Here is a 19545-nt window from a genome sequence, read left to right as displayed (position 1 = left end):
TAAAATTAGGTACGCAGAAACTATAGGTATATTAAGTAATCTGTGGTTGAAACTTTTATAGATTTAAGGTATATCTATGAAACTAAATCATTTACTGTTGTAAAACTGTAGTAACGAAATCGTAACAAGTTATTGCAATATAATGGCAATAATACAAAGGACAGCTAAGTTCGTTTAGAATAATGTAATTTCCTGTCATATTATACCGAAGGGGGGGGGGGGGGGGGGGGAGGGCTGGATCATGTTGACGTCCCTACTAAGTATATTATTTAGTACTTTCATCTATAAAAATTAAAAATAATAAAAGAAATTATTAATTTTTTATTCTTTATAAACACCTAGATTACAAAAATTCTGATTTGCCCCCCCCCCCCTGGCCCAGAATCTGGATAATTTGCCCCCCCCCTGGCCCAGAACCTGGGTACGCCCATGCCATTGTACTTACATTTACGACTGCAGTAAGCATGAAATTAAGCGAAACAATATTGGAAATGTCATAAAAAGTACTTTATAAACCGCTGGTCATGATCCTACCGCGAGCAAAACCTAGTTATTGCACTATATTTCTCACCGTACGTTTTGGTATAAAATGAATGCTTTAGGCCAAACCTACGCGAACAGGCGACTGCGAAGCGGAGCGTCAAGTTGTCAAATGTGTTTTTTGTATACAAAACACACATATTTTGACAACTTGACGCTAAGCTTCGCAGACGCCTGTTCGCGTAGGTTTGGCCTAAGCTTTAAACTATTACCATCATCATCTTTGATCATTCAGCCCTTGTTATGTGTTATAGGTATTATATTGTCTATTGTACCAGTGGCGGTGTAGGGGGGGGGGGGGGGGTAGACGCAGGGCGCCGGATAAAGAGAGGCGCTGAAAGCAAACAAAACAGGCGCCAATTCTTTCAGCCCTCTGGGTGCCGAAGAAATCTAGCTCAGGGCGCTTCTTGGGCAGGGGCCCTTTTGGGTCGGGGGCCCGTGGCATTTTGCCAGCCCTGTCACCCTATAGTTACGCCACTGAATCACAACCACGATTTACTCTTGCAGGTACCGCGTGGGGCTATATCGAGAGCTTCCTGTTCTGGCTGCTGCAGGACCTGGGCGCGTCGCGGTCGCTCATGGGCATCACGATTACGGTGGGCGGCGTGGCCGGCCTGCCGCTGCTGGTGCTGTCCGGGCCCATCATCAACAGGGTCGGCCACGCAAATGTCATATTTGTGGGCTTCGTGTTCTATGCTATACGACTTTTGGGTAAGATCGTTAATTGATTGGTAGTTACTTTCGGGCCTCATCTTACAAGCGGTTGGCAAGCGGTTCTGTAGCTCTACCATGAATTTAAAGCTATAGTATTTATCGATACTTGATACCGACTACGTAAATATTTAGTATGGCGATTTTAGTTCCGCAAGTAACCTCTAGAGGCGCTGTACTATACTAAAAATTTACGGTAGTCGGTATCGAGTATCGAAAAATACTAAAGCTTTAAACTCATGGTAGAGCTACAGAGCTTTATAAACTCGCTGCAAACACGCTATAAAATGCGTTGTCTATCCGCCACGTGTCCGCGACGTCTTCGTTACGCGTCCGCTTTGCGCTAAATCTTCTCCAACCTCTGGTATGATACGGTATTTGTGTCTAAACACACCATGCCGAATGTATGCGTTGGACATCGCAGCCGGCAGGCGTAATCGGGCCGAACTTCGGCGGCGTTTTTTCCGCCTAGTGTATTTAGACACTTTCATAGTATAATAATAAATTATTATTATCAACAAATTACATTCAAACTTCTATAAACTAACATCGAGTTACGCGTATAATTTATATTATCACACTACAAGCATTCTCGGCATGCCGAACATTCCTTGATCAGATTGACCTTGATAATTATTAATTTCTCGGTAACTTAGTCAGCCAATCTGAGAATTCAAACGAGGTAATAGAATAAAAAGTCATATATTTTGTTAAATAAATATTACCCTTCGGAACATTATAATTGCTTAAAGACACAAAGAAATTGTTGTATTTTAAACCTGTTGAGAACTTTTATCATCGGTTGATTCCATCCATATAAACGTTCCGACCACATTCCAGGCTACTCGCTCATCTACAACCCGTGGCTGTGCCTGATCTTCGAGGCGCTGGAGTCGGTGACGTCGTCGCTGTCGTTCACGGCGGCGGTGACGTACGCGGCGCGACTCTCCTCCACCACCACCGACACCTCCGTGCAGGGCCTGCTGGGCGGGCTGTACTACGGCGTCGGTAAGTTCCAACCACATTCCAGGCTACTCGCTCATCTACAACCCGTGGCTACGCCTGAGGCCGTAGCCAAAGTCCCTTTCGTTAAAAACGTTGACGAAATTCGTTATCAAAATGTATGGGATTTGTTATTAGTCTTCGCAAGCGAAATGTCATTTAGCGATGACTTATGTCAAATCGCATACATTTTGATAACGAATTGCATCATCGTTTTTAACGAAAGATACTTTGTCTAAGGGGGCTGATCTTCCAGGCGCTGGAGTCGGTGACGTCGTCGCTGTCGTCCACGCATTGTATGCTAATTAGCTGCGTTGCTGCAACGCGTATCATGAATACAAAATAGTGACAGGAGCGTGTCGTATTTCCATTTCATCCCTTTTTGGTCGTTCCGTCACAAGTCACAACACCGCGCCCGACGCACAGCGCGGAGCAATGACTATCTAAATATTGTAATACGTCGGAGCGTTATCGCTGCGGCAACTAGACGCATCGGAGCAATATTTTGGCTAAATATTATACTTTTAAATTTTAAGTGTTTAAAGTAAAACTATAAAGAATTGTTTAGTACTTTTGATTTTGTCTCTAGTTAAACATTATAAATTACAGGCACGTAGATTGTAGGTTAAATAAAAAGTAACCTACAATATAATTATGATATTTTCAAGTGTAATCAATTGTTTACATTCTATGTGGATTGTAAAGAGAGTAAAATGTATACTGCGGTAATGGCTACGTATATGGCTGTATATAAGTGGTCATTAGCTATGGACCTCTTTAACTAATGAGCTAGCTTAACAACCCATTTAACTAGTTCTAATGAACCACCTTTACATTATTTATCCTTATCTTAAAGTTGGACATATAAAGGGCTCAACTTTTTTGTTGCAGGCAAATCTTTAAGTTTTAAATAAGTATACGTGCTTATCTTATTTTGTTATTACAGGCAAAGGATCAGGCAGTCTGATCGGCGGATACCTCATGAAGTTCATCGGTACTCGGCCCACGTACCAGCTGTTCGCCGGTGCCACCCTCATCACTGGCTGCATCTACTACCTATTCAACAAGTTCTACATCGGGGACAGAAAAATGAACGATGACAACGACATCTGCAAAAAGAAACACACGGACGTGGAGGCCACGAACAAAACCACCAAACTCGAAATCTCGCCGCTAGATGTCGCCAGCAAGATAGAACCTAAAAGTTACGATGTCTCTAAGAATGATGCTCCGGAGAATGTAGATGGCGGCAGTGATTCTGGCGTGGATAATCCCGCCTTCAACGACGAAGAGTCGAATCGGAAGAAGAAAGATGAAGAGAAAGCCGTATGACAATGTACAGTGTGTAAGAAAAGTTGATTCATTGGCGTGTCTGATCATAATTTGGTCGCGTTATGTGAACCCCGGACGACAGAACATTGAATTGATAAAACCTGACCAAATTATGCAGGTCATTCCTTTGAATCAATTTCTTCGAAGGTACAAAGAAGCTATTGAAACTTTAATGATCTGTACTTTTGACAGGAATTAAGGGTCTAATGACATGTGATATTTTTAAACAACAGCCAATATTTTTATTTATGTATACACTACTTTGAATATTATATTTTGGGGCCTCTTTACGTTGGTTCATGATGGACCAATACAAGCAATTACGATCGTGTAGAGGAGCATATTCGTTTATGATTGCCTATGATCGATGATTGATTACTGTATGATTGTATTAGCTCCGTGGGTATAAGAACAGCGTTGCCAGATTTTTTTTGTTCCAAGTCGGGACTTGGAACTTTTTGAGTGAAAATATAAAAGTCGGCCAAACGCGGGACATAGTAAAAAAAATGTATAAAATCAAAATTTTTCGAATTTTTATCTTTTTAACTTTGTAAGCCAAAGTTAAAAAGATAAAAATTCGAAAAATTGCCGGGAATGTGAAAGAATGCTGTTGTGATTGTAAAATTACGTTTATGTGACAATAGATTACTTATAGGTAGCAAAATTAGCCATTGACAATTCACCCCTTTATCTCCCACAATCTTTATCTTCATTACGCACCTTTTTTTCTCATCACGCTGCACGTACGTTCGAGTTATCCCCGAAAAGCTAGACCAGGGCCTGATCTAGCTAATTGTCCGCTCCGGGCAAAGATAATTTTTGCCGCCCTTTACATACAGAAAACCATACAAGTCATAAGCTAGTTTTGTTGGGGGATAATGGGGGAATATTTAAGTATACTGTAAAATACTTAAAATATATTTCCACTATCCAACCTATAGTAGATTGGAAGGTATAATTTTCAAACTTGGGTGGTGGATGGGTAATGGCTAGGTTGGAAGGTAGGAATAAGTCATTTTGCCGCTCTGGGCAAATGCCCGGCTCGCCCCCCCTTAGTTCGGGCCCTGAGCTAGACTGAATCAATCCCGCGCGGTACATTTAATTTTTATTAAAAAATCGGGACGTCCCACCATAATCGGGACGACTGGCAACGCTGAACGCTGTTAACTAGCAACATCATGGTGTCAATCACATTTATCCATCGTGGCCCAACGTGAAGAGCATCATTAAGTTACAGCAGTATTGCGATAATTTAATAAATATTTAAAATTAAATCACATTTTTTATTATTCAATCCTGATGCCTCGTGAAACAGAATAAGACCGAGCTTAATGCTTATCGTGAAACTTTTAGTGTGGGTTGCACCAAAGGCGTGGTTAAAGTTAAGTTATAGTTAAGGCTAATTTAACTTTAACCTTAACTTTGACCACAGAATTTGACAGAAGACGTTGCTGGTCCAATAAGAACGTGGGCGGGAGCGCTGCTGGTAAAGGAGAACTGTCATAATGGCGTTTTTGTATGATGACAGCGTTAGTTTCTTTTTTCGCCACGTGCATTTAAAGCCTTGTCGAGCTCTATGGTTATGGTTAAATATGGCGTCTTGATGGCGTCCATTTTTAACTTTAACCAAAGATTTGACATTTTTCATTGTAGTAAAAGTTAAAGTTACAGTTATAGTTGAAGTAATTTGGTGCAACCCACCCTTATAGTTTTTGTTTTGAAGGCAGGTCAAGTAGCCCTGATGTCACTGCGATCCATGAAGATCTATTGTGACTCTTTCGCATTAGAGTACCGTCCCCAACCCAATGCTGCTCGTAAATTGAAGGTGTAGGATATAATTATTGAGTTATAACCTGCATTAAAATAATTTCAGTTTAGAAAATCTTTAAATAAGTACATAGGAAAATTGTAAGACTTTAGGCTACACTTAAGGTAAATATACTAATTCGATGTCTGCCGTTTTAGGGTGGGTTGCACCAGAGGCGTAGTTATAGTAAAAGGTTAAGGTTATCGTCAAATATAGCATCCATTATGGACTTTTTTTTATGAAATAAGGGGGCAAACGAGCAAAACAGTTGATGGAAAGCAACTTCCGTCGCCCATGGACACTCGCAGCATCAGAAGAGCTGCAAGTGCGTTGCCGGCCTTTTAAGAGGAAATAGTGTAATAGGGGAGGGCAGGGGAGGGAAGGGAATAGGATAGGGGATTGGGCCTCCGGTAAACTCACTCACTCGGCGAAACACAGCGCTTGCGCTGTTTCACGCCGGTTTTCTGTGAGGTTTTACTAGAATTTTGTTACGGTTAAAGTTGTAAAAGACATTTTGTTACGGTTAAAGTTGTTAGTAAGTTAGTGGGTGCAACCCACCCTTAGAAGTTACCAGTACATATAGTGGTAGTTGTATCACTTATAATTTATGTTCCAAAAAAGCCTGACAGATGCTTTGCAAAGTAGGAATCTCAAAATGTACAACTTTAGTAAGATTTTAAAGGAGGTCGTCAGACAAAAAGAAATTGATCCGATAATTTCCGTACCTATTGCGTTTACTTAAACAGTTGGCGTATCCTAATACGTTCTGAATGATCGAAAATATTCTCTACAAATATGTGACACTTTCTACGGTTATCAGTGGTCCGTGACATTGATTATCCCGCTAACAGTGTAAATTGTACCTAAGGCTCGGGTCGACCCGATCGTGCCTCGGACGCTCCACATACTTGAGTACCGCTAAAAATTATCACAATTTTCCTACCGACTTGTCAATTCCGAGCTCAGGCATAGGCGGAGGCTCTGTTATATTCAGCATTGTCACACCGACCATCGGATAGGGCACTCGCGGTAGATGTATTAGCTAGTCAAAATGTATAAAATAATATTAATTTTCGCGTTCGTCGTGTGTTTTAAAAGTAAAGATGTAGTCACGTTGCGACTTCCGGGACCTCAAGTTTACGTGGTGACGCCCTCATCCCGACCCTTGCAAATCGACGAGGGCAAATCGGCGCCCTTCTACTATCAGAACTGGATGAGAAGAATGGATACCGCGTCCGAATCCACCAGTACCACCACTACAGCTGCTCCGATAAAAACGCCGGATCTTATCTTTGCGGAGTTCGAATCTGACGGGAAGCTGCAAAAATCGATAAGAAATCTACTAGAAAAGGAGAAGATTCATCAGAAGACCACGACGCCGCGACCGATATATGTGCCAGATGATGAAACGACCAAAGTGACTCGGATTGTTAACTATGGTTTGCCAGTTAAGACTGATGGTGATAATAGTCAAAAATTTAATGTTCCGGAAATGAATTCAGCTGTCAAAAGTCAAGTTCCAGTTTACCAGCCTTCTACAACTACCACTACAACTACAACTTCTCCAATAAACATTGAAAACATTTGGCACATTATTGATAACGAGAAATTTAACCAACAGCCGGGAGACTGGGATGAAGTACCTATAAATAGTAACGATGAAGAACAAACTGAAGACAAACAAACAGAACAATCCAGCGAGAATTATTCTGGAGCAGACAACAATGAAGATGATGATGTTAAAATAGATGAAAACTTCGCTTTACCTGGGTATGTATAATTAAAATCAACTAAATTTGGAATTTCATACTTTACTATGTTAGAAATTATATGCCTTATTTTATTTTTCTAGGTTTGGCACAAACCCAGGAAGTGCAGCAGAAAATGAATCTAGAGCCATCCATACGGGATCCAACATACGGTTTCCTTATGTTAATTTAAAACCATTCCAAATGAAAAATTCGAAGAAACCTCTGCTGAATAGTAAAAAAACAAATATGTTCAGTTTAGACAACTTCTACGAATTGAAAGAACCGGTTCGTGGCGAAGCTCAAGACATTTCCGTAAGTCAGCAAATAGACAGATACAATCCAGCTCAGCCATATTTGCCCAAACAAGAATATGGCAGCAGCTTCTCCAAGCAAAGTAGCCCAGTCAGTCCACCCGTCCGAGCTACGGCTAATTTAGTGCCCCCACCTCCGCCACCTCCGAAGATAACAGGAAACGACTTTCCTTCGCCTGCGACTTACGAATCTTTTCCTCCGTACCCACCTTCTCTCAACTTCCCTTCAGCTCCTGCCCCAGCACCGAAAGCAAAGCCTCCGTCAATGAATCCACTAATTGCTCCCTCCATGGAAATTCCTGTGGACGCCGGACCCGACGACTCGGACGACGATAGCGGAAACGATGATGCCGTTATGGATCTCGGGTACAGGTATAAACCACCTTCAGCACCAGCTCCACAATTTCTCCCTACCGCTCCACCCCCAGTAAAATACGATGGATACTCCTATAACAAGCCGAGCATGACAGATCTGGCTCCACCCGTGGCTGATAAGCCAGATTTTGGAGGATACCACTACAAGAAACCGGAAGCATCTCCACCGAGCGACGATAAGCCAGACGATTTCCCCGGTTACAGCTATAGCAAACCGGATGTACCGCAGTTCTTCGATCACAAACCAAGTTACGGCCATGATGCCCCAAGTCACGATTCAGATTATCCCGAGTTGATCTTCAATAAGCCACACGGAGATGTCAAGGGCGGTGATGACATGAAAGCGAACGACATGGGGATGATGCCGCCGCCGGCGCCATCCGAAATGAAACCTGACATGTATGGTCCACCGATGGATGACCACGGCTTTCCGAGCGATTTCCCAGGAGACTTCAAGTTCCATCACGACTTCGACGACCACGATCACGACCACCATTATCACCACACGACCACTACGACCACGGAGATGCCTCGTGTCAACAGGTACAGCTACTACTATTTGGGAAAGAAACTCTACTACCTGCCTCTGTACTTCAGCGTCTACTTTATTGTCTACGTCGGAGCTCTGATCATTAAAGCCGTATTACGTCACAAGATCGTTTACCCCAACAGCTGGAGACCAAACGACCAAACAGCCTCGTTCTTCTCGAAGAGATCGGTGGACTATTTATCAGACAAAGACAATTTACATGAACTTACAGGGAGAGTTACCCACGCGATTGCCTCAGCAGCGGAAAAATATATGACAAACACCAGCAAAACGAAATAATAGGTTTCCAAAATGGATATTTAGGTAGTATTGTATATTTTTAATATGTTGTGAACTGGACATATTTAATTGAATATTTTTTAAATATCTGTTCATTATCACAACGTATACCTTACGTTTAAATAAAGAAATAAAAGTGACAGAATTATATTTTTATTTATGTCTTTTCCATACACCACATATCAGACAATGTGTTAAGTGAGCCTCTGTTTTTTATAAACTGAGTTATATAATTTATTCACTGTAAAGACAAACTGGATGGATACTATTGGGCTCAAACTCTATGTATCCCTACCTGAGCTATAAAAACACACACAGCTTACTCACAATTATTGCGATACTGGTCGCTATGTATTATTATTAGTAACGTTATTATTAAAGTAGCATTTTATGCGCTAATCCGTTTTAATGCTACTTTATTTTAACATTTCTTAAATAACAAATTAAGTTCATTCCGCTTACACCAAGAGACTCAAATTTGATATTTATTTAACACATCGTCGTTTTTCGTTCTTAATAATTATTAGCTATAGTTAAACTGCTATATTACATAAAAGTATCCTTAATCCATAAAAAAACTCTGGCCTTATTGTCTACGCAATACTCTAACAAGTTACTTTATATTAGACCACACTAAATATTATACGCTGAAAATTTGCTGAAAAAGCAACTTAATGCTTCTTACGTAAATTACTGCAACAAGTTCAAAAACAAAATGCAAAGGCAACTTTCATAATAATCATAATTTTCAAAATTGCAATAATTTTTGTGGCAAATAGCAAATATCTCTTCATTTTTCGTAGAAGGCGCTACGGTGTCGTAGCTGATTGCTACGCTTTCATTTAACATCTGTAAATGTATGAAACAACAATTATTTAAATTATTACTAATCTAATATATAATAAATGACTATTATTTTATTATAATCATAGAATATGGTGTCATATTAAATAATTAAAATTAAACTCATTAATAATAATTGGTATCATAAAAAGGGAAAGCTATGTACAAAATTATAAACGTTGTAGAAATTAGAGTAGACAAAATTATAGACTCTGAAACTATTACTTCAGCACGCTTTTTTTGTGACTGTCGCTGAAATTACGTAATATACCGGCTTTCAGTCTTAGGCCTTAGCTAGGATTAAACTTTTTTTTTCACTTATAGCTGTTAATTCACCAGTTTACCAAGCGTTTAAAAATTGGTCCTAAAAGTTTCTTTAAGTATTAAAGTACATGGATTAGTCACATCTGATATGATAGTTTATGAAGAAATATAATAATTTTCGTATTAAAATTGTTCAGTAAACTAGTAATGGCAATGTAATATACGTTCTTAAAAATTTAACCTATCACCAAACAATCTTTAAATTCGTAGAAATCAATCGAAATCACATTTTTACCGTACGTACAATAGAAATTTTCTAGACCTAGGAGCTATATAAAGTTTCTCTTTTATCAGAGCGTAGACAGATTCCTGTAAATCTAATTGACACTTCAGAGCATGTTTGCAGAATCTATACGAGTCGCTCTCATTTTGAGGTTAGGTGAGGAGGTGACATTTGTATTCTGTCAGTTTGTTAGCCGCTGGTACCCAGTGCGCAAGTTTTTATACTGTAGTCTAAGAGACGCTGTTTTTAGAAATAGTCTAGGAGAACTATTTTCGGAATAGTCTAGGAGACAATGTATTTGGGATTGGTCTAGGAGACATAATTTTTGGGAATAGTCTAACAGACCGTGCTTGGTCTCGAGATCTAGTTTAACAGACAACATTAACTACTGCTCATTCTGGGTGTCACTAGTGTTATCGGGGAATATAGTCTAGGATCCCATGAAGAAGTGTGTGCTAGTAATGTCCTGTCATGGGCTGGTGGTGGCGACGGCGGTGGCGCTGGCGCTGTGGGCGTCCGGCGCGACCGCAGCGGCGACGTACGACGCGGCCACGCCACACACGCCGCACAGACACAAATATATACCGATACAGTAAGTATAGTGGACTTTATATGCAGATATTTTGAATATATATACTTATTTCACTGTTGTAAATCTTGAAAAAAATCATGTTTTTGAGGCTAAATGTAAAGTTTTGAGCAATTTTAATAGTCTGTAGAGAATATTCACATACATTTTAGTTTTCTAATTAGGCTGTTCTTTTATTTAATTACTTACTTAGAACTTACAAGTGTCACGTTTGTATTCTTAATTTAACATAATTGTATAGTATATACTGCACATAATCTGTAGAGATCGCATTCGTAAAGTACCTGAGTAAAAACTAAAGTTATGTACTATTTACTCAAATACGGCACGAATTAGTTCTATTTATCTTTAGAACTAAAATATAACTTTGCAAGATTATATATTTTCTAATATTAAAAGCAAAATATGATTCATCAATTATAGTTCCTACCGTAAAGCCTAAAAATCATGGCTTTAAACTAGTCAACCCTCTTTTTAGTGGTGAAAAGAACAGAGAAGACATATCTTTGACCACCGACGACGGGCCCCCACCACAAAGTTCCGGGATGCCAATATCAGAGCTCATACTGACGGCGCTAAGAACGGCGTTGGACGTGGTCAGGAACATCAACAAGAGTCGGGCCAATACTGTCCTACAGCCTGTCAACAACTCTACTGCGTTGAAGGTAAATAAATGTTTCCATTGCTGGATTCGCTATTGCAGCAGCAATCTGTGGGTTCAGAAACCAAAAGCTTCTGTCGTCAAAGGCTGAGATAACTATTTCAATAAAAATTATTAAGGATTAAAAAAAATATCATTAAGTAGAAGAATTTTAACAAAACGGTTCTGTGTGGGGTCGCCAAAGGTCGAGAGAACTATTTCAGTAAAATAATAAAGGTTAAAATGATTGATATATTACGTAGAAGAATTTTAACAAAATGATAATATAGTATATTCATAAACATACAAATTTGATAAAGAAGCAAACGGTGGTGAGGGGTCGCGAAATATTTTTTATGCAAAGGGAGTCGCGTCATAAAAAAGGTTGAAAAACACTGTAGTATTACATCGAAGTTCGTTTATTTGCCTGGAAATCGTAAATCCTTCTGCGTTAAAACTATCATGTATCTTTTTCTGGAACTCTTAGGGCCTGTTTCACCCATTCCTGATAAGGCATCCACCAATTAACTTGACAGATCAAGTATGGAGAATCTGTCAAAAAAGTTGTGAATAGCGTATTGGGCACTTTATCAGAAAGTGGTGAAACAGGCCCCTAGTATATTCATTTCTAAAAATTTCTAGGACGACTTACAAGTGACGAGGTACCAGGCCAGAAGAGTAGCGTGCCTCGGGGGGCCCCCGTATTAAATTTTATTTTAGGGCCCTCAGAAAGCATAAAGGTTGACTGGTAGATATTGCTTAGTAGCATTAAGTTAGCCTTTTGTACATCAATTAGTAATATGTATTATTGTATCTTTCGTATTATGTACTGTATTTTGGTGTGCAATAAAGAGTTATATTATTATTAAAAAGCATAAATTACCCACCTTGGAGGCTCCCAAGGGCCGGGGGCCCCGAATAATTGATGTGGCAGATATGGTAGGTGCTACGCTCCTGTATCAGACAATTTGACATTACTATATTTGTATCGATTAATTATATCGATCGAATTATATCGATGATCGAAGTATCGATGTATCGATTAACGCCTCCGTGGTCCAGTGGTTCAGAGCATAGCTCTCGACTTGGAGGTCATGAGTTCGATTCCCGTGTTGGAAACATGTTATTTCTAAGTCTGGTTAGGACAATGCAGGCTGATCACCTGATTGTCTGACAAGTGAGGTGATCCATGCGTCGGATGGCCATGTAAAAAGTCGGTTCTGCGCCTAATCTCGCGCCAGTCGTGTCAGCCTTCCGCCTCACGATCTCATATATATGAGAGTGTAAGGAATAGAGAGTGCTCTTGTGTATTCCGCACACACTTGGGCACTATAAAATTACTCCTGCGTAATTACGCCTGATTTCAATGAAACCGGCCACCGTCACCGAAACCGTGTGGGAGTTATTATTATTAGTATTGATTATAATTACTGAACTACTGTTATATTTATCTGAGAAGGTTTGGTTGTAAATTAATCCACCCATAAAGTACTGTAGTAGATAGTTATCGTTAAAATAAGAATTACATCTATTGCCCTAAAGCTAACAATATCATTAAATAGCTTTGTTGCCCTGAGGGTAACGTTATTGTATTTAGATCACTAGATTAGAATAATTTTATGATCAAGACAAAGGCTATTATTTTGGATCACAATATAACATTAAAACTTCTGAATCATCTAATTGTTATAAGTATCTACTGGGAAAATAACAATTGCATTAGGGCCGGTATAAATAGTCAGTACTCAAGATGCATCTCGGTCTCAAGACACTGTTCAGACTCTGTGATTGGTTGGCTGTCAAAATTTGAACCAATCACAGAGCCGAACCGCGTCTTGAGACCGAGATGCATCTTGAGTACTGACTATTTATACCGGCCTTAGACTGCTCTTACCTGGTACAACTTTGAGTTATTTAGTCGTTTATTTAAACATTTTTGTATTATTTAGAAATTAATTGAATTTAAAACGCCACGCTATGCATTGAACAATTTTGAAAAAAAGCGGTTCAAAATTGGACTGCAAGCAACACTAAAGTGTGTCAGCAGATGGGTTTATTAAGCCTATTCTGCATATTATCCTTTCTGTAAACACATTTTCAGTAATATAAGAACGAGTTTAAACTCGTAATAAACTGCTGAAAGAAGCTGCTCAAAAATTAGCCGTAAGCAACAGTTAATAAAGCCCTCTACTTATCCGTACGCCACAGAAATCTATAAGCCACATGGTATATGTTCATGAAATAGAACCAATAACGGCGTCGTCTGAACTGGGTGACCGGGCTGCGCTAATTGCATTTAGCACCAGCACGGTTTGGATAAACTATTTGACATTTGACATGGATATTTGACATTCCTATTATTAACTATTTAGTTGTCGTGTAACCGTCATCACTATCCACTGACCTCCATTATACAAGTACGCTGGACTTATGATACCCTTTGAAATGACAGCTATTTTTTGTGCTTATTTGAAGCGGAATCAGCGCCCCCAATGCGGGGGAAGAGAACTAAATCTGACGTAAAAAAGACGTTTGAAAGTCGCCATATTGGCGCTGATAGCAGTAGTGAGAGTACTTGGAACTAATACTAGTGATGACAACCAATAACGGTTAAGCGGACATTTGCAAGTTACGTCAGATTTAGTTCTCTTTCTTCCGCTTCAAATAGACACAAAAAGTAGGTGGGTACGTTAGTAACTTCCAAGTATATATCACATTCATCACCTTCACTTGCAGGTGCGTCGTACCAGGCCTACTCCCGGCGTGAGCGGCCGTGGGTTCGAGGACTACTACGACGAGCACCACGACCATGACCACGAGACCACGACCACGGCCAAGCCCATGAAGCAGGGCCGCTACACCGACCCCTGGGCAGGCTACTACGACTGGATCATCAACGAGGGCTCCTTCAAGTTCTGGAGCGTCTTCCAGGTGAGTGACAATTTATTCGAATTTATTATGCTTGTTTGGAAGGAATATAGGTAGTTACGAAATATCATAGTAACCTTTTCATACAGTAGACTATTATGAATTTGTAAAGTTCTGCATGTTTTAAGGAAAAGGAACGAAGCTGCATTGTTGCATTAAAATAGTAGAATCGAGGTACACATTAAAGCGAAACCACAACTTACCTTTTTATGTGATGTCTATAACATTTAAGGCGCCTTGTCCAAAAGATAGATCTTCGTTACCATTGTTCGTTACAGTTGTTGCTATAACATTTTAAAAGGGAATTATATTATGATAAGAGGGAATAATAATGTAATAGAAGCTTTAAATTATGAGAATCTACAAATACCAATCACCCTATGGCAAAATGACAATACTAAAAACGACAAACAAAATTAAATATATGCATATTTTGTACTCGATAAACTCGTGTTGTGATTATTCGGAAATACATCAACACATTTAGCCTGAAGCGGTCTCTCATCACAACTATCTATACTCTATAGCCATTTGTTAGATCAAGGTTTCTCAAAGTGGGGTATATGAACCCCTTGGGGCCTGCCTTTTGTCGGTCAGGCGTTTGTCGTACGCTTTACGTGATGATTGATGACTTGAAAATTATAATAAACACAATTTGCGACGAGAAATAAGCAACATTCTCTCACATTAATATTGAATAAATATATTTATTTTACAATGTATATAGTATTGTTTAATTGTTGACGCTTTTTGTAATAATAAAAACCAACAGAAGAGTCGGCAAGCAAATGGGTTTGCAGCTGTAAGCCTGGAAAACACTAAACATAGAGTCAAAAATTTAAGAAAATCCGTGGCATATAAATAACTGTAGGGAATTAATTGACTAAGGATTTAATTGTTTAGTCAAGGGGATCATGACTGTCATCTGATTTGTCACCTGGAGGTGGAGGCAACAATGGAGGCAGAAGTTTGAGAGACTCTTAGTGGAGGTTCGAATGATAAATGCGAGAAACAAAATTGTTGTGACCTCAAACGCGTTGTAGCGCATCGTAGCGACAAATCACAATAAATTAATACAAAAACGAGTTCCGTTGTCTTTAAATATGACCATAAATCATAACATTGACATACTTCTGTGTCACGGTCACGACCACTTATAGAAAACTCGTAAATTGTGACTAATACGTGGGAAATATTAATAATTAACACCGGAATTAATGACACAAAATGGCAGCAAAATATCCGAACATAATAACAATCGTGTTGTATTGTTTTTTGTAACTTCCGGAAGTGGTTTCCTATAAAATAACTTTAATTTATGTGATGTGGTGATGACGGCGCACTTAAGTTATCCTCTTTCAAAATACTTATATTTTGAAAGAGGATATCTTAATGGAAAACGTAATATTAACTGGAAGTTAGGAATTACATCAACAGTTTACACTACTCTAATTTTATTGTACACTGGCATTTTCAATTGTTTCGACAACCGGGTGCCGCTTGAAAATTGATGGGTTAAAATAAGAAAAAAGTCCGAGACAAAAAGCTTTCATATTTAAATATATTAAAGTCAAAAATTGATATTTAAAATTCAGTGCCTCGTTATTTAAGCATAAATGTAACTATTGTAAAGCACAGAGTTAAAGTAATAACTTCGTTAATATTTTTATGAAATTTTTGACACGTCTCGTGATTTCGATCATAGTAAAGCCTAGTTGAAGGTAAATTATATAATAATTAATATCCCCATATGCAACTCATGTTGTGACTATAACTGAAGACATGAGGAATGCGATACGATCTCAAGGCCACATTTTAAGTGCTTCTTCTTTGAAACAGTTCCTTATTTTTTGCATGCACATTGTACTAGTATATTAATTACTTCATCTTCCTAATTGCCATTAAAATAATCGTGAGAAGATCTGTATCTCCTTTTGTTTTTATTAATATAATCTCTCTTATCCGACTCATACACCGATCATTAGCATCTTCGAAACAAGCGAAGATCGTTTCAGAAATTCAAAATGTCATTGACATACCGTAGTAGGTGTTAAATACATGAGTGGTTCCTTATACAGCCTTTATTCTTAAAATACCCTATTTTAACGAAAAAAAATATAAAAACTACATGTGATTTTTTTTTAACAATGCCCCTTACTATTACGTAGTGATTATTAATATGTAAAAGCTTGTAAGTCAACAATTTGAAAAAAAAGCCTGGGAAGCGTTTCGCGCAAGTTCAATGACCGATCGCCATAACTCACGAACAGATTCATCATCTGGCGACGGCTCGAACCTTGATGCCTTATGGAACCCCAATTTGTATCGGACTATCGACATTTGATTTTTTTTGTTGCGCTAAAAAAATGCTTTTATCGTTCTAAAATTATATCCGATCATACTTCGTTTGTTAATTTTATAGACTTATACTTTATACTTAAACTTAACTTTATTACTTAAATATAGCCTATCAACAAAACCGACTGCACGTGAAAAATATAAAACATCCATCTTATACAAAACCAATATCTTACTATCTTACTTGTTTATATCCAATTATTTTATACCTCTCGGTCTGTCTTAGGGAAATTGATTTCGTGATTAAAAAAAATATTTCCGGAGTGCGACAGATGCCGTTGTATGACGACAGCGAGTTATGGATGATGCATAACCAAACGCGTGTCCCGCTGATCATATTTTTACTTCCTCCTTATAAATTGTTAATCACTGTCCGCCCTTACGCCCTTATGGATGAGTTGATATTAAACTTAACACATGCAAAACTTATGCATTTAAAATTTATCGTAAGTACAACACGTCGAAATTAACTAGGCAGTTGGCACCTGCAGCTATATACTTGGAACAATGTGCCTAACTTCTGCATGTTATAACTTATATCTATAATCTACTGTTAATTAATATGTGTTACAAATTTGGAGAGCATTAGTAAAAAATTGTAAAGTTACGGAATTTCCAATTTAGGTTCATTCTTACGATTTATCGTAAGAATTAACCTAAATTTTCTTAAGTGATAGTGAAATCTCTATCACTTAAGAAAATTTAGGTATCCCTTATGCGACGCGAAAATATGAATGAATTATAAAGACTTTACCTTGTACTAGTAAGAGTCTAAAGCTAGCGAATTCCTTTTTTGAAAGTTATTTATAGAATAGGCTATACACATAACGTGAAGATGGGTAACCTCATAATGTGTTTTTTTTGTTCGGTACACCCAGTGGCCAACAAGTATTAATCCACATTGAGGTTATTTTTACACGCAGGCAGGCAGGCGCGTCGCAGGCGCAGCAGAAGCGTGTAGGTCGTGATATTGAACTTACTATAAAACCAGTTTTCCTTATGTTTATATAATATACAAATTACTTTAATTGTGTACGCAATCGTGCATCATCGCGATACGTCATACTTTAAAACTAAACGTGCAATTACCGATTTAAATAAATTATAGTATTAAATATAAGATAACGCATGGTTCAAGCGATCCATCATCCTTTGTAACAATGTAGGCAAGGGTCAGCAAGTGTTTAATTAAAAAATGTATCCTATCCATACAACAACCACGTTTAAAATTTAAACATACGGATATCTTGTCAAACGAAAATTAATCAAGCCATTTAACAGCTTTTAAACTTTGATAACTATAAAAGGAAAATAATAATAATAAATAAAATGTACTTATTATGTAAAATCGAAAAGACATCGTCAAAAATTTTGAAAAGTCTTTTATAACTCTACAGTCTACGCTATACTGAAGTCCTTACTCTCAGGATAACTCTTTATTATATTCGGTAATTCTCTGCATCTCCGACATATCTACACGTCAGTACAAAAATTACATAAGCTTAATACCCTGCTAATTACACTTAAGATACACATCGTGTAATTGTATCCGCATACTCGTACACAATTCACATGCGTTACTGATTCGTTGGCAAAAATAAATATTTCGGTATAATTAGGGCAGTTAGGTTACAAAGTAACACAATTAAAAGTCATCGATGCGTCTTAGTTATTTTTGATATGTTTAATGATAATTATAATAGCCAGGAGCAAACGAGAATCGTTAGGGCTTAAGTATGAAGTCTTAGGATTTCATTATTTTAAATCGCGTTATGTGAAGTAGAATTGGTGTTATCCCTAGAAGGTGTCAACAATTAATATAACTCTACCAACCCTAATAGTGTTTCATAGATTATTTTTAAAGTCTGTATCAACTATACAAATATAAATTATTCACAATTCAGATAAGATTCATGTACAAAATACAATGAATTACAATGGAAAAAGATTTTAATACTTATCTAAAACTTTTTTTATAAGCATTATGTGCGCTTTTCTCTCTAGGTTGATGTAGACGGAGAAAAACGTGTCTATTGCCTATATGGATTGCCCGTTAATCTGTCTGTCTGTCTATATATTTGTTGTTATGTCACAGCGATTATTTTATTAAATATTAAATTAATGCTTTTCCTTCCAGCTTTTCACGGCCGCGCTGCTCCTGTACGCGTGTTTCTCCGCCATCTACTACGCGAAGTTCAACCCGATTCTGCCGGACTACAGTATGGAGTACGATGACTACTTTCTCGAGAGGACCGTCGGGAGGAAGGCCAGAAGCCTCGACTCCTCCGACCTACCTTCAGGGCTGAGCTGGATCAACCCCACGACGTTTCAGTTCATATTGGACGCGATATCGAAGCATTACGAGGAGTCTGAATAGATTATAGGCAAATGAAATAGTTATACAGGCGTACAAGGATCTTTTGACACTTGGGTGACATCAACAGATGACAGCAGCTGTCAATAGAATGACACCAGAAGCTGTCACTTGAAATTACACCAGCAAATGTTTCATTTTGGCCACAGAGCCAAGATAACTTTATCTGAATTACTCTTGTGAGGAGGCGTAAGGGTAAATGTTACCTTTAACCCTCTTTAGTGGTAATTTACAATGTGGGGTCGGTGATTCTGATTTTGAGATCCTTGTAGAGCTGTATAGTGCCAATATGAGTGCCAAATATTTGCACCGTAAAAGTTTATTATAGGGTAACGACAGCTAGGATTTAAGATTATCTAATTTATTGTAATTACTTGTTACCCTATACTAAATAATAGCGAATCTACTATAACATAATATAATTTTTTTATTTATATTTTCACTTCGATTCTATTTTATGTACGAATCATGTTTTCTGGTTAAACAGAGTGAGACTGATAACATTGCTCAAGATTTTCTTTTCTGTAATAAACAGTTAAATTGATAATTTACAAGTTTTTTCTATATATCAAACATCATCCATACTAATGTTATAAATACGAAAGTAT

The 19545-nt window shown here is 38.1% G+C and overlaps 3 protein-coding genes across 4 annotated transcripts in view; all 3 read left to right on the top strand.

Moving 5' to 3' along the window:
- The window catches only part of LOC121730128, a 41175-nt gene extending 37051 nt beyond the window's left edge, over positions 1-4124 (top strand). For both annotated transcript variants that reach the window (XM_042119004.1, XM_042119005.1), the window contains exons 9-11: positions 1048-1251; positions 2092-2259; positions 3200-4124. In XM_042119004.1, coding sequence (XP_041974938.1) covers positions 1048-1251; positions 2092-2259; positions 3200-3585 — 758 coding nt within the window. In that variant the 3' untranslated portion in view covers positions 3586-4124. The remainder of the gene's footprint in view (positions 1-1047; positions 1252-2091; positions 2260-3199) is intronic.
- Positions 4125-6443: 2319 nt separating this feature from the next.
- On the top strand, positions 6444-8658 carry LOC121730696. Its single transcript, XM_042119835.1, has 2 exons — positions 6444-7162; positions 7245-8658. The coding sequence occupies exons 1-2, from the start codon at positions 6444-6446 to the stop codon at positions 8656-8658; spliced, it is 2133 nt and encodes a 710-aa protein (XP_041975769.1).
- Positions 8659-10488: 1830 nt separating this feature from the next.
- Positions 10489-19002, top strand: LOC121730145. The gene is made up of 4 exons (XM_042119037.1): positions 10489-10640; positions 11116-11302; positions 14014-14208; positions 18701-19002. Exons 1-4 carry the CDS (start codon positions 10489-10491, stop codon positions 18938-18940), a joined length of 774 nt encoding a protein of 257 aa, XP_041974971.1. The 3' UTR covers positions 18941-19002.
- The last annotated feature ends 543 nt before the right edge of the window (positions 19003-19545 follow it).

The sequence above is a fragment of the Aricia agestis genome, chromosome 9 (genome assembly GCF_905147365.1).
Source record: "Aricia agestis chromosome 9, ilAriAges1.1, whole genome shotgun sequence".
NCBI lineage: Eukaryota > Metazoa > Arthropoda > Insecta > Lepidoptera > Lycaenidae > Aricia > Aricia agestis.
The sequence above is the reverse complement of the archived record's forward strand: the minus strand, read 5'-3'. Positions and strand labels throughout refer to the sequence as shown.